This window comes from Podarcis filfolensis (genome assembly GCF_964270895.1).
Source record: "Podarcis filfolensis genome assembly, chromosome: 10".
NCBI lineage: Eukaryota > Metazoa > Chordata > Lepidosauria > Squamata > Lacertidae > Podarcis > Podarcis filfolensis.
The window spans coordinates 6,177,178-6,192,836 of record NC_139612.1 but is presented as its reverse complement, the minus strand read 5'-3'; the positions used below and the strand labels follow the sequence as shown (position 1 = coordinate 6,192,836).

The window sequence follows — 15,659 nt, the reverse complement described above, 5'->3', positions numbered from 1 at the left end:
TGGTGGTTCTGTTCTGTTATAGCAGTTATAGACTTCTGAAAAATGCCTTAGGGCTCCTGCGTTCGAATCCTACTTGTGGTTTTCCCACAGTCATTTGGTTGGCCGCTGTGAGAACAGGATGCTAGAGTACATGGTCCGTTGGTCTGATCCAAGAAGCTCAGCTGGTTAGAGCACAGTGCTGATAACGCCAATGTGGCAGGTTTGATCCTCGTATGGGACAGCCATATATTCCTGCATTGCAGGGGGTTGGACTAGATAACCATGGGATCCCTTCCAATTCTATGATTCAATGCTGCATCTTTACATGTTGCACCTCCATTTATTGTGAGGTATTTCAATGGAAAGAGTTATACCGGGACTGTTCTCACCTGGTAGCTTCATTATAAACCTTAAGGTATGAAGTTGAAGAAAGAAAGGTCCTTTCAACCAACTTCAGATCACAGAGCTGTGCCATATAAGGCTAGTTTCCATAAGGGCATTTCTACCCAAAGTATCTACCAGGGAAATAAAGGATCTGGAAAGGTTAACCTCGCTCAGAGTTGCCAAGGCTGCATCACTTGGGCTGATAATACTCTTTAGTATTTCGTATCCATCTCTTAATAAACAACAGGATGTCCTTTCAACCAACTTCAGATGACAGAGAGGAGCTAAGTTTCAACCATTTATTTAGACACTTTTGACTTTCCTAAATTTCAGGAGGAGTGTTAAGTCGAAGGTCTGCCAGGCCAGGTGGAGGAGTCTGGCTCTCCAGAGCCCACCGTGACCCAGGAGGGCGGCTGTCTCGGAGGAAGGTGAGCCGGAGGGACGGACGGGGCGCAGGCCTGGCGGGAAGCTCTCGAGAACCGGCCCTTTGCGGAATCGCCCCTGGCAGATCAAGGGAATTAGGGTTGCCCTGTCCGAAAAGGGGGTGAGGAGACGGAGGAAGGTGAGCAAAACTCAGTGCGCCAGTCAGTAGAAAAGCATCGGAACGGCAGAGACAACATTTCTTACTTCGCCTTTTCCAGCGTTTAGGGCTCCGGAGCCAGCTGTGCAAGACAGCGCAGAGCACTGGAGACTCTCGATCTCAGGGTTGCGGGTCGAGCTGCCCCACGTTGGGCAAGAGATTCTTTGCATTGCTAGGGGTTGGGTCTCTAGCTGCCTTTGGACTACAACTCCCATCATCCCCAGCTAGCAGGCCCAGTGGTCAGGGATGATGGGAATTGTAGTCCAAAGACAGCTGGAGACCCAAGGTTGGGAAACTCTGGACTAGATGACCCTCGCGTCCCCCTTCCCGCTCTACAATGAACGAAACAGGTGTGGGGGGGAAGCCTTCGGCCAGGCCTTCTCCACGCGACTCCGCAGCCCACGAAGAAGGCGCGCTGCGGCCTAGATGCTGAAGAAGACGCTTCGCCCCTCAGTTTGCCCTCAGGGAGAAGGCTGCCCCGCAAACTCGGCAGGCGCAACTCGGCCGCTCATTTTTGCCACCGACCAGAGGCAAAGAGAGGCGACGGCGCACGAGGTCGGCTGGGCTGCCGCGCGTGGGTTGTGAGGCATGCTGCCCGTTAATGGAGGGGACGTGGGTGGTACATGACACCAGTCAAGCTTGCAAAAATCTATCATTTGCCCGATAATAATTGTTGGAAATGCAAAGAAAATGAAGGTACATTCTTTCACCTTTGGTGGACGTGCCCAAAGATTAAGGCTTTCTGGGAGATGATCTATAATGAAATGAAAAAGGTATTTAAATATACCTTCCTGAAGAAACCAGAGGCCTTTCTCCTGGGCATAGTCGGCCAATTGGTGCCAAAGAAGGACAGAACTTTCTTCATGTATGCAACAACAGCAGCAAGAATACTCATTGCAAAGTATTGGAAGACACAAGATTTACCCACCCTGGAAGAGTGGCAGACGAAGGTGATGGACTATATGGAATTGGCAGAAATGACTGGCAGAATCCGAGACCTGGGAGAAGAGTTGGTGGAAGAAGACTGGAAGAAATTTAAAGACTATCTGCAGAAACACTGTAAAATTAATGAATGTTAAAATGATGTTGGATTGAAAATAAGTGGCATTAGCAACAAAGTTAATAAGAATATGCAAAAATGAATTGATAATGGATGAAAATATAGAGTTATAATATGTTAAGATATAGAGTTAAGATAAACGAAAGAGGGTAAGGATTTGCTGATTTGATTATTTAAATGGGAATACAAAAAGGGGAGGTGTGAGGAGGCCAAGGAAATAAGCTAATGAGTTCAGTTACAAAAAACGGATTTGTTTTTAATTCTTTTTTAGCTATTTGTCTTTTGTCTTTTGTATTTTTATTCTTCTTTTTTCTTTTTCATGTATTTTTCTATGTTCTCTTTTTTGTATCCTTTTCTTTTTATATGATCTTTTTTATTTTGTAAACTTATGTTTTTGTAAAACTTCAATAAATATCTTTTTTTTAAAAAAGGTAATGGAGGGGACGTGGGGCCTTCCTTCAGCCGCTGGCCGTTGGCGAGCTGAGGCGAATGTTCTCCCTCCCGCCCGCGTCCCAATGGCGGCCGTTGGCCAGAGAGCGCGCGCTGACCGCGTGACGGCCTGTCCAGGGGGCAGTGGTAGCCCGGTCGCTAGGCAACCGCCAAGCGGTCACTGCCGGGGTCGGGGTGGGGAGAGCGGCCGTTGGACGGAGCGCGTGTTCGGAGGGCCCCTTTCCGACCATGGAGGCGATTAAGACCACGGCGGTGTTTCAGAGCGTGGACCCCTCGCTTAGGGCCTATTTCAAGAAACACTCCATCCCCGACATCTATGAGGTAAAGGCCCCGCTGAAGGGTCGTTGGGTCCCAGTGGCGGTGAACACGGGTGTGCGTGTGAATGGGGGTTTGCGAAGGGGACCGGCCCTCTGCCTCCTGCTCTGCTCTGAATTATTCACTCGCCTCTGGTCCCGTTATACGCTAGTGATACTCCCTGTCTCATCCCGTCTGTCTAATCGACCTGAGTTTCGGTTCACACGTCGTCCAGGGACCCAGGGGTACCTTAAGAAGAACAAAGCTGGAACGAACCCGTGTCATAAAAATGCTTCCGTTGCAGAAAACTAGCAAGGTATAGAATATATAGAGAATTTAGTTTCGGGCAAGCACTGCAGTTTAGGAGATCTTCATTTGTCTTTTCACTAGGGTGTTGGGGGGGGTGGCATCATTTTAAACTGTAATCACGAGGGTAGAACAGCTAACTCAATTTATACTAAATCCTCTTTTAGGTCACAAAATCTGCCTGCCTGTTTGTTTATTACAGTATATAGCATGCACACACACACCCTCTCACAGAGTTTCAGGTTGCATCATAAAGATACATCTAAAAGCAATATAAAACCATCATTAAAATATTACTATCGAAAGCTTTCGAGATAAGGGCTAGAACCCCAAACGTATTTATTATAGAGTAAGGCCCTTTGGGGCTTAGTTTTGGATCAGCATCCATAGGATTACACGGAAATGAGGCAAAATGAGCCATCTTTCGAAAACCAGTTCAGTATAGTGTTTGCCTAAAGGATAGACCCATTGAAAAAGTAGTCCCATTGAAATCCATGGATTTATGTAGGGTGGATATCACCCTCTGATATTAAGCCTGCAATCCTAACACCACTTATCTGGGACTAAGCCCCATTTAATTCAGTAGCAATTACTTCTGAGTAGACATTATTAGAACTGTGCTGTAAATTAGGTTTTAGAAAAGTGCTTATTCTCTGGCTTAAATTTTTCTAGAAAACCCTTTCCTTAGTTCTTCTATAAGTGTTCCTCAACTGCCTTTCCATAATGCTTCAACCATATCATGTCATACTAATGCCTGGAGAAAATATAATCTCAAGGGGAGATAGGGAATTATGGTAGACACTTGTCAATAATTGACTTGCATTTTGATTATGCTTCCTTGGAGCATTGGAGTTTGGGAGCATTTTATGTGCATCTGCCCCCACAAAAGGGGTGTTTTGGGTAGATTTCAGATATTCATATTGAAATAAGATTCAGGTTAGACTGGAGGAAGTTCTTCAATTTCTGAATTCCTAAGTATTCCTAAGCCGTTTATTTTATTATATATTATATAAAAGGTACAATTCATATTCTGCCAAACAGTAGAAACTTTTCCTGGACAATTCTGAAAGATGTTCTCTAAGGTGTTAGGAGTAATATTGGGCACTAATTTGGACCAAGTCAAGTACCAATGAATTGTTGGGAAGATAGTATTTGTACATGTGATACAAGTAGGGATTTTTGTTATCACACCATGGACACAGTAGTGCTGGCAAATAAACTGGCATATATAGGCAGAATCTGGGAAGACTAAAATAATTAATTTAATGCAAATGAAATTTGAAATTCAAGTAATATGGCTTGGGGCCAAAACAGGAAGATGTTAATGTTAAATTCTGCTTTTAAATTGGAAATACAATGTATTTTTAATCCATCAGAAAAAACAGCTTTCTGTTTAATTACTACTCTCTTGAAAAGCCTCTTCAGTGTTAAAATCAGAATACCAAGTGTGTGAGCAGCCATATATTCTTATGAAAATATAAGAATACAGTACAAACCCAAGTGGGGTAATCTTTTTTGATACCCAATTAACATCTATTTGGGATTGAGTTCACGTGATGAGGGGTAGCCAGGGAGAGAATAGAGAGTGCAGTTTGATATATAGGCAGTAGGTGGCAGCTACAGACTTAGATGGCTACATCGTTGTCAAACTTTAGCTTAAAGATGCTGGGATGGGGAACTGGAAAGTATAACTAAAGAGTTATGTGCTCTGATTGAATAAGAGATGCTCTCTTCCAAAGGTTGATAGGTGGATCTGTTATTTTGTCAGAATGGAAGTTAGAGCCAAGTTGTAAGCTTGCTGTGTGTCTCCCCAAAGGTTGACTAAGATGTGGAGTGTATAACACAGACACAATGCTCTCAACTCACCTTTCAGTTTTTGACCACAGTTAGTTGAGCACTTGACTGAGTTTTAGTTACGAGCTTGATGTTGTGTCTGTGGCAACGGGTAAAGATCAGGGATGGGGGCTTTCCCCAGCATTCCCTCACAGGCAACTTTCCAGCCAGTAGTAGGTGAGGCCATGTGGATTTGGCCAGAGACAAAAGCAGGTAGCTCAATGGATGTGACTCTTACCTTTGGACAGAAGGCTGCATTCCAGTCACACATCACAAGTTTCTACCCACACAACACTCCATAGTTGATCCAGACAAGCAAGAGGCATTATCACATTTCAAGAACACATTCCAAACAGGCAAAAGCATTTGAAGCTGATGCAGAGCAGAGCTGGTGGGAGATGTGACTGGAGAAGGAACTAAAAGCTGGATAATGGGGCCTGGAGCGCTGCATTTGGCCTCTCTCCAAGAAGAGAGCTTCCTCGCATTTAAAATCTCACCACTACTGTAGCTACTCTCCTTTTACAAGCTTGTGATTTTGCACTGGATTCCTCATACTGGCTCTAAATTAAAAAAAAATAGCTTAACATTTCATGAAATGAAAAATATACCTATTTTTGGTAACTGAAATGTTCAGTTTGTGAGAAAGGGTATATGCTAAATGTTGGTTTTTTAAAATGTTTTTTTTTGTAACTGGTTAAAAATAAAAATAAAAGAAGAATTCGCAGAATGCTTAGATCCAGGTTTTGGGACAAATACTCTTGGTGAAAGAGCCCCAGTAGAGATTTATAATTACAAAACATGCAGCAAAATAAAGCATAGAAATATAGGCTGCTAGACCTTTTAACCCAGTCAGATATAAAAAAGGTATTGTTGTTGTTGTTGTATTATTATTATTATTATTATTATTATTATTATTATTATTATTATTATTATCCCCCTTCTAATTTTATTTCCCCTAGCTGTCAAAGAGACCACAGGTTTGGTAAATTAAAAATTGGTTTACTTACAAACTCTTTAAAGGTCAAATTTATGTGCTTTTCTAAAGAGCAGCAAGGAAACACACAGTACAATTTAGTTTCAAAATTGGTAAATGTTTCTAAATTATTTGATAGAAACACAAATATGGCTTGCTTAAGTCATGTGGTCTGGGCTTGAAGCGATCAGCCCAGGTGCCCTTTCTGGTTGGATTCACATGGTGGAAGAGAATGAACAAAGGCTTTGCTAACCTTTTCTGCCAAGATGTGGGGGTGGGACCTAGCTAAGCCTGGGAGGATGGTTTACTCCATGGCCTCAAACATTAACTAGAGCTAAGCATGCTGGTTATTTGAGGCTGATATTGATCCTACAAAAATGTCCAGTAAAAATCAAGTTATGATTAAAGAACACAATTTACAGACTAGCTTTTATAAATCAATGAAGCAGGCATCTGAGGATCATGGAGCTGCATGTTAGTTGAAATCATAGTGTAACTGGTTTAGTTTGTATGATAGCTTTGATGAGAGGAGCCGGATGAGGGAACTATTCTGAAGAAAGCAACTGTAAAATAAAGACGTTTCCATTTATTTACCAAAATGAAACGACGTGGAAAAATATTGTCTATTCAATTTAAATAGGGACAAAATATTTTTATATCATTTTACTTTTATTTTATTTTATTTACAGTCTTTATTTTATTTTATTTTATTTGTACACCACCAATCTGATTGGGTTGCTCCAGCCACTCATAATGCTTTCAGAAGAATGTATAAAGGTAATAATATTTAAAAGTTTGTCTTATACTTTTATACAAGTGTATTTGTTATATTTATTACAATTCCAAATGTGGATTTTTCATTGCAGGCCCTGTTGTGTGGTCTGCTAGCTATGCGTCCAGATGATCCACTCAGGTTTTTAGAAGAAAAGCTCAAAGAAGTAATGGAAAAAGGTCTATATAGTATTTTATGGTATGTATGATATTTTGTCTGTGTAGACTATAAATAGTGTGGCAAGCTGTAGAATACTGAAATATGGGGAAATGTTATTTAGGGTTCAATCCTGAAGTGAGTGGGAATACAAAAAAGTTCTACAGCTTTATCCTACTCCACTGCAGAGATGAAGTGAAGGCGGAGGAATGCTTTTCTGTTCTTCCTGTTTTGTGTTAATGTTTTTCTTACATTTTTCACTCTAATTGAAAGCAAGTCCTTGAGTTTGGGGTCGGAGGAACCCGGGAAAAGTAGTTCTGGTTAACTTCAGCATCCATGGTGAGACCACCTCTAGTTCTACTTCAAATCTCATTACTTCCATGGCAACCATAAGACAGTCTCAAGTTGCCAGTGCTTCCAACATACAAGACAGAACTTATGTCATTGTTCTATATGGTGAGATGGTTGTCTGAATGTAGGGGGCATCTCTGTGACCATCATTGTCATGATCGGATCACTTCTAGGTAAGGTTTAGAATTTTGGCATCTACTTCCCCCTGCAGTACTAGTACCGTGAAGTGTTCTTGACCCGCTGGTTTAAGCATAATTTCCATGTAGATGGGATCTTGTGGGTGCCAGGGAAGGCCCCTCCAGGGACATGTTTTATTTCTGAATTTTCTGCTTAGAAATGCAAATTAAGTAGTATATAGATGTCTTAAAAATAGTAACTAAAATAAATGTACACTTTGAGTCACTACGTTCGCAGCCCATGTGTTAAAGTCTGAGATAAGATGAAATAAACCAGATAGGGAAAATAGCAATGATGAACTGTGGTTCAATTTCTGAATTGTTTCAGTTTTTAATTGGTTTTGTGCCAAGCAACAAAAGCGATAATTTAAAAGTTATTTCTGCAAGTTATTCTTGGAGAGTGCTTGAATGTGTTTCAGAATTGCTCAGAAATGAGCAATATTTGGAATGGTTCTGTCCAATTTGCTTCACCCCCACCCCCACCCCCAGCAAGGATATGCAGACAGAGGCTTTACATTTTATCTATACGAAAAACCTTTTTCAACATTACCATAGAAGAATTAGAATTGTCAAAATAATGGACTGTTTAAAATATATCAGCAGTAAAGTTGGATTTTTGGAAAACAGTGTTTCCCATGGTGTAGTAACATTTATTGTTTTTATTTCATTCCATAAATATTTAACAGTGGCTGCATTCATGTGTAATGATATGCCAGACTTTCTGGCTTATTGCAGTTTATTAGGAATAAGCAGTGTGCTGGTGAATGCTGCCTATTCGTTGCTCCTCTGGCAGGAGTCCAAGCGAACAAACCAGGAAGCATCATTATTTGTTGCTCCAGGGTTTCAGGCTGGTTAGGATGTAACAGAGGACCAAAGCTTTCGGTTTGTCTATCCCACTCACACCAAGGGTGGTATTCACCAGCATGCTGCTTATTCCTGATAAACAGCAAAAGTTTGGCCTATAATTACATACAAATGTGACCAGTGTCTCTGAACACAACATTAAGTGTTAGTTACCTCAAAAATTGTTTTGGGCCCTTCCAAACACACACTTTTAGGTTAGGATTTAGTCACACACTAGCAGAATCAGGTTGCACAAAATTGATTGGGTTCAGTTGCACAACAAATCTGCTTTCCCTTTCCCCCCATTCAAACCGTTTACAAGGAAAATGGCATGGGGAAATGCACTGTAAAGTGTGGGATAACATCATCTAACTGCAAATAAATCAAAATGAATGCTCAATAAATAGCCGACATCATCTAGTCTCCCTGCAAACAAATCAGAATGAATGCTCAATAAACAGATCATCTGGAAATCACCTTTGAAACTATGGTTCACTAATATAATTTAATAGTGGTGCTATTAGTGTTAATGGAAAATGGAAACTTATGTAATCATGTGATGCATACAAAAAGTAATATTATTATACCCCCCACCAGGGACACGTGTATCGATCCAGACCTAAGTCTAAGACTAAAAGCAATTTCAGATACATATTTACATACCCTTTTGGGACTGGATGATGATCAACTGGTAAGTATTACTAAACCTTTTTGGCTAACTCTGAGTGGAGTAAGAACAGTTGCTATCCTCAAATGTATTTTACAACGAATTATACTTTTTTTGGATTCATACTTTGCTTTGTCTGAAAGTACTGAGAGAAAAAAAGATCCCTACTCCCAAAGACCTCATAATATAAAGCAGCAGTCCTTAACACAGCTACTCTGTACCCATTAAACTCAGAGGGACATCTGGATAAACATGATTAAGATTGTGCTGCCAGAAAATATGGCATAAGGAAATAATTTAATAAAATTTCAAGTTAAATCTTGCAGTTGGTCCTCCAGATTGTTGGCATCCTTTTCATTTTAGGTTCTGAAAATGGATTGTGCAATTGGAACAGTAAAGCTAAAGCTAAAGGACCCCTGGACGGTTAAGTCCAGTCAAACTTGACTATGGGGCGCAGCGCTCATCTTACTTCAGGCTGAGGTGCCAGCGTTTGTCCACAGACAGCTTTCTGGGTCATGTGGCCAGTATGGTTCCCCTGATGGGCAAAAATGTGCCGCCAATAATTTGGGCTTTCTGGTCCTCTTTTGGTGCCTCATATGGACCTTTTGAGCACATCAGTATTGTGGAGGGCTGTTTAACCCTTTCATAATCTCAACTAGAAGTAAGTAATTGGAGGGGAAAGCGTGCCCAAAAGAGAGTAGAGGCAGGTGGCTTTTATTTTTTGTTTTTGTAAAACAATCATGGGTAGACATCAGACTTTCGGTTTCAACCTAGTTATTTTACTATAACTCTGAGATCCATCAACCAGAGCAAAGTGCAAAATAGTGGCAGGAAAGAGGGAAGCATACTTTGAACTAAAAGGCAGGATGTTTCTGAGCAAGCCCATTCTCAGCTTAGTCCAGGATTTTATTTTCTATACCAAAGCTAACTTCAAAGCCCTGTCACACAAAAATCTATTTCTGATCCACCCCACTCCACCCCAAAGCTTTTTTCATCTCAACCACCTAATTTAGAGGAGGGAAGCCTTTTTGTGTGTGTCTATAGCTATATAGTTGGGACGCGGGTGGCGCTGTGGGTTAAACCACAGAGCCTAGGACTTGCTGATCAGAAGGTCAGCGGTTCGAATCCCCATGACGGGGTGAGCTCCTGTTGCTCGGTCCCTGCTCCTGCCAACCTAGCAGTTCAAAAGCATGTCAAAGTGCAAGTAGATAAATAGGTACCACTCCAGCGGGAAGGTAAACAGCGTTTTCGTGCGCTGCTCTGGTTCACCAGAAGCGGCTTAGTCATGCTGGGCACATGACCCGGAAGCTGTACGCTGGCTCCCTCGGCCAGTAAAGCGAGATGAGCGCCGCAACCCCAGAGTCAGTCACAACTGAACAAAGGGTTCAGGGGTCCCTTTGCCTTTACCTTTATAGTTAAGCAATTTGGAGTCTGAATCCTTGCTGATCTACTGCAAGTTACCCAAGAGATCTACCAGTAGATCTTGATCTGCCCACCCTGGTGTAAAAGGACAAGAAGTAACTGCAGCTGTGGTTATTACTGTTATTACAAATGCATAGGCTCATGAGTATTGTACTTACTTCCTCAAACAATGAACTGCTTTAACAATGGCTGAATTTCCTTTTACTTCACAATCTAAACTATTTCAGTTGCATTGGTTGCATTATTGTTTGATTTCATGCAATCAGAATATTGTAACAGCTGACGATGGAAGTGAAGTTAGTTATAATTATCTGGAGGGGGCCGAATCTAGTGTTCAATCTCTTAACATAACTGTCAACAAATGTACAATTACATTTTACAATTAATTATATGACAATACCGACATAGAAAGTTTTATTTGTGTACATATTCTCCATTTTGATGCAATTTTATTTATGCATTTACATTTTAGATGACTGAGGATTTATGTGATAAAGCATGGGACTTTTATAGCATTAACTTAAAGAGAATGTGCTTTGAGTAAGTATTTGGTTACCTTTAGCATATAAAAACATTATGTGTACTTCATTTCCAATTCAACATGATCACATACTAAGTAGGCTATTTAGTGCAAAGTCACATATTGGGTAGTCATGGCATCTTAAGAAAAATGTTAGAAAAAATATATTGTTCCTTCGATTTGCTCCTTACATTTTGTTTGAATTAATATATATATATTGATGTATATATTCCCCATATACTTCCTATGAAATTACATTTTCCCATTTTCTTTCATTCAGGTAAAAACTTCATTAATATATTGTTTATTGTGGCTTAATAATTGCAGTGCCTGGATAGAGTATTGTTCTATGAGGAAAATTTCTAGGGAAATTTTTCAGAGAAAGATGGCTTTTGCAAAACACTTCTATGAACAAAAACAATTAAAATTAAAGTTACAGCAGTGGAGAGATTGGGTGAAGTTTCGCCATGAACAACACAAAAGTAAGTCTGGCACTAACAGGTGGCCAATTTGGTTACAACTATTTACTATCTCATAGATCACAACAGGTGCTGCTTGGGCCTCTTGAACAGTACCATTAGATGTATTTTCAAAATGTGAGATTCATTTTGACATTGGGATTTGACTCACTATAATTGGTTTTATTTGACTGCTACAAAGTCCCAAAAGCATATTTCATTTTTATTCATTATTCATTATTAGTATAATTCTTTCCCCCCCCCCCTTAAATGGTTCTTATATCTACTTCACTAGGCCAAAAAACTTTCTGTTATTTGACCTTAAAGATCTAGCTGCTTTTACTAGTAACTGTTTACTTATCCTACATTGTATATCAGGCAACGGTTAAAGATGAGATTTCTATCAAATGACATCAGTTTTTTATATTTAAATTGTATAGATATGTATATGTATGTGTGTGTGTATTCCACACACACAAACAGTCAGCATATGCAACAGAACATGTCTCCAAGCATCTTCACCAATATGATAAATATGATAAAACATTGGTTGCGTGAGAATACCACTGATATAAACCCTTCTTTCATAACTACGAGTATGAGTAGGCAAATTACAGTACCGTAAATCTGAATCGATTTTGTTAAAAAAGAAGAAAATAATACCCAATTTTTCATCAATTTCCTTTGAGGCCTGGTTCAGAAGATCAAATTACCGTATTTTTCGCTCCATAAGACGCGCCAGACCATAAGACGCACTAGTTTTTGGAAGAGGAAAACAAGAAAAAAAATATTCTGAATCCCATAAGCCAGGACAGCAAGCGGGATCACTGCGCAGCGATCCCGCTTGCTGTCCTGGCTTATGGGATAGCCGCGCACAGCCTCTCCTGGGCAAGGGGAGCCTTTATCCCCTGCCCGGGAGAGGCTGTGCGTGGCTAAGGCTCCCCTAAGAGCCGCGCTCCCTTTAAAGAGCACACGGAGTGTGTGTGCGGCTCTTGGGGGCTTTTCCCCGAGGAGGGCCGCTCTTCTCCCTCCTCGGGGAAAAGCCCCGAAGAGCCGCACACACGCTCCATGTGGCTCTTTAAAGGGAGCGCTGACAGAGCCTCCTGCCTGCATTCGCTCCATAAGACGTACACACATTTCCCCTTAATTTTTAGGAGGGGAAAAGTGTGTCTTATAGAGCGAAAAATACGGTAGCCATCTTTATTATAGTTAGTTAAAACAGGCCAGGATAAAACTGTGGTTTGCTCAGGGTCCCTAATGGAATGCCTGTGTGCACCATGGTGCCCTTGGACTCCTCTCCTCTTTGTACCTGCCAAGGCCCCACTACTATTTTTTTTTTTTAATGTGTTTATTTGACTGTTTATTTGTTGGGGGTTGCCTGCTTTTGGGGGAGGCGTGGCCTGCTTATTTTTGGCTTCGTTTATTTGTTTCTGAGTATATTTATGTCTTTTACCTGGTTATTTGTGAGTAGATGGGTTCTGAACATCACCAGTTTTTTTGTCCATGAAATTGATATTTTATAATTCACACAACAGCCCCCAAACTCGAAAAGTATGGAGACTGCTGGTTCAGATCACTATCTGAACCAGCTTTAAGAGTCAACCAACTTCCTTGCTTCAGTCAAAAGGTAATGGAAATTATTGCTTGTTAATAAAGTTTCTGCTTTTCCATTTATGTTGTTTATCCAGCAGCAGCAAGGAGGCTTGGGAGAATCTTTGATTGCTCTTTACAGATGATTGTCTTAAAGGCTTGGCGAAAACAGACTGGCTTTACTAAAAAGGCTAAAAAATACAGTGAGGTATGTTTTCTATGATGTTTTGATTACCCCTGTGCTCTTCCAATACATGTTTTAGAAATTCATTTTTGTTGTTGTTGTTTAGTCGTGTCTGACTCTTTGTAACCCCATGGCCCAGAGCACGCCAGGCACTCCTGTCTTCCACTGCCTCCTGCAGTTTGATCAAGCTCATATTGGTAGCTTCGAGAACACTGTCCAACCATCTCGTCCTCTGTCATGCCCTTCTCCTTGTGCCCTCCATCTTTCCCAACATCAGGGTCTTTTCCAGGGAGTCTTCTCTTCTCATGAGGTGGCCAAAGTATTGGAGCCTCAGCTTCACGATCTGTCCTTCCAGTGAGCACTCAGGGCTGATTTCCTTAAGAATGGATAGGTTTGATCTTTTGCAGTCCATAGGACTCTCAAGTGTCTCATCCAGCACCATAATTCTTAAAGCATCAATTCTTTGGCTTCCATACATCACTACAGTGGACACTCAGGTTGCGAATGTGATCTGTGCAGGATACACATTCGCAACTCGCAGTGTTCGCAACTCGCAGCAGCGCGTCTGCGCATGCGCAGGTTGCGATTCGGCACTTCTGCGCATGTGCAAAGCGTGATTTAGTGCTTCTGTGCATGTGCGACCACCGAAACCTGGAAGTAACCCGTTCCGGTACTTCCGGGTTTCAGCAGGTCCGTAACCCGAAAAAACGCAACCTGAAGCGTCTGTAACCCAAGGTATGACTTTACTGGGAAAACCATAGCTTTAACTATACGGACCTTTGTCGGCAAGGTGATGTCTCTGCTTTTTAAGATGCTGCCTAGGTTTGTCATTGCTTTTCTCCCAAGAAGCAGGCATCTTTTAATTTCGTGACTTCTGTCACCATCTGCAGTGATCATGGAACCCAATAAAGTAAAATCTCGCACTGCCTTCATTTCTTCCCCTTCTATTTACTACATTTTGCCAGCTGCTCTGATCTGAGTGAGTATGCACGGTGCAAGTATGTAATTAAAAATGCAAGTGAGCAAATACTGATTCATTTCCATAGAAACTTTGTGCCTCATGACTGCCCAGTAGTCCATAGATTAGGAAATTTACAGGTTCAGCACAGATGGAGCAGTTTACACAGAAAAAAATTGGCCACCATGATATCTCATTCTGAAACCACTTTGTTTTGCTATAAGACCATGCAGCAGGGTTTACTACTCTTTAGTTCTGTACTAGTCTACAAAACTGGAAGGGTGGAAGATTTAATTTGGCTTAAAAAGTTGGTTAATCCTAACCCTTCACAGTTTCAAAGTTGTAAATAAAAATAGTTTGGGTTTGCTGTGCCCATGTGTTTTCATGTGAACGCCTTTTTTCCAGTGCAAATTGTATTAGCTGAGAGATATGACAACTAATGGGATCCAAGCTGTAGTGGAAGTGACAGCTTCAAAAAAGCGATTTTCCTCAGGACCATGGTAGGGGAGGAAAGTTACATTTCTCTTTGAGGCCTGTTCTGTGCCCATTAATTATCACCTCCCTTAACTGATGCAATTTACATTTTTAAAAAATCATGTTAGATGCAAAGACACATTTAAAGTCTCATGTAGTTTGAGAACTGATTTCTTACATTTGTCAAAACCAGACTGTAGTTTGAATAAAGAAAATGTTAACTTTGTTGTCTCTTTTGTGTACATTTGGCAGCAAATAGTAGAAGATTCTGAAGATTTTCTTAGTGTTGACTATCATGGTGAAAAACGTGAAAGACATGAAAAGCATGAAAAACAGGAGAAAGAAAAAAGTCACTCTTTAAGACATTCGCATGAAGATTATATATCAGCACCACCTATAAAATCAGGCAGAGATCATATGGCAAAACTGCCAGAAAGAGCAGTGGCCCAGGTTAGTAAGCACAGTTTAATAGGTTTAATTCAAGCTTCTCTGAAGGCTCAGGTATGTCCACAAGGGAGAAACCTGAAGGCAGCAAAAGGCACAAAATTGACTAGCAGATACCAGCTTTCCACTGCAGATATAGTAGGTTTGCCAGAACCTGGAAAAGTGCAGGGCAGGAGCTTTGATCAAGTCTTTTTGGAGCCATGAGTCCCAATTAGTGGAGCCTCAGACATAGTTCTTTTTATCTGTTATGGACACTCTCCAGTTAGAATGTTCTACCTGCATTATTAAGTTTTTAAACAGTACTAAGCTGCCACTTATGTACACTTTATCCCAAAGCAGCAGGGGCAGTGGGTGGGGTGGGGAGTGAAATAAACTGGAAGTGACCCCCTGCTCAAGTTGAGGGGGGGTTCATTAAGACAGAGGGAATCCCTTCAAGTGTTGATCTTGTGGAGAAAATGTGAGTTGGGGTGGTTGGGGAGGGATATTCATTGTAAAATGACAAGAGGTGAATCACTCCGAGTAGTTATCCTAAATGTCATACGATTAGATATCCTAGTCACACTTTAGAGTGATGAGACATCTGAAAAAGGAATACTCGGATACAGTGCTGCTCCAAAAGACGTATCAGTGGTGGGAGAAACGTTACATGCAGCAATTGGAAATGGGCATGGATTGCAGAGCACTATGCAGCAGCTATATTTTTTGAACCAGGAGAAATCTAAAAGCTAAAGATTAACAATGGACAAGTTTTAAGCTTAAGTAATGCTTTGCATGTTACTGTGTTT

At 41.0% G+C, this 15,659-nt stretch overlaps 1 protein-coding gene across 2 annotated transcripts in view; it reads left to right on the top strand.

The window, feature by feature from the left end:
- Positions 1 to 1,284: 1,284 nt before the first annotated feature.
- Positions 1,285 to 15,659, top strand: part of FBXL13 (F-box and leucine rich repeat protein 13) — a 64,318-nt gene continuing 49,943 nt past the window's right edge. The window contains exons 1-8 of one of the 2 annotated variants that reach the window (XM_083575051.1): positions 1,285 to 1,562; positions 2,444 to 2,774; positions 6,726 to 6,829; positions 8,755 to 8,848; positions 10,719 to 10,786; positions 11,094 to 11,248; positions 12,913 to 13,022; positions 14,683 to 14,880. In XM_083575051.1, the coding sequence (XP_083431177.1) occupies positions 2,682 to 2,774; positions 6,726 to 6,829; positions 8,755 to 8,848; positions 10,719 to 10,786; positions 11,094 to 11,248; positions 12,913 to 13,022; positions 14,683 to 14,880 (822 nt within the window). In that variant the 5' untranslated portion in view covers positions 1,285 to 1,562; positions 2,444 to 2,681. The remainder of the gene's footprint in view (positions 1,563 to 2,443; positions 2,775 to 6,725; positions 6,830 to 8,754; positions 8,849 to 10,718; positions 10,787 to 11,093; positions 11,249 to 12,912; positions 13,023 to 14,682; positions 14,881 to 15,659) is intronic. The other variant, XM_083575052.1, reaches the window with a different exon arrangement.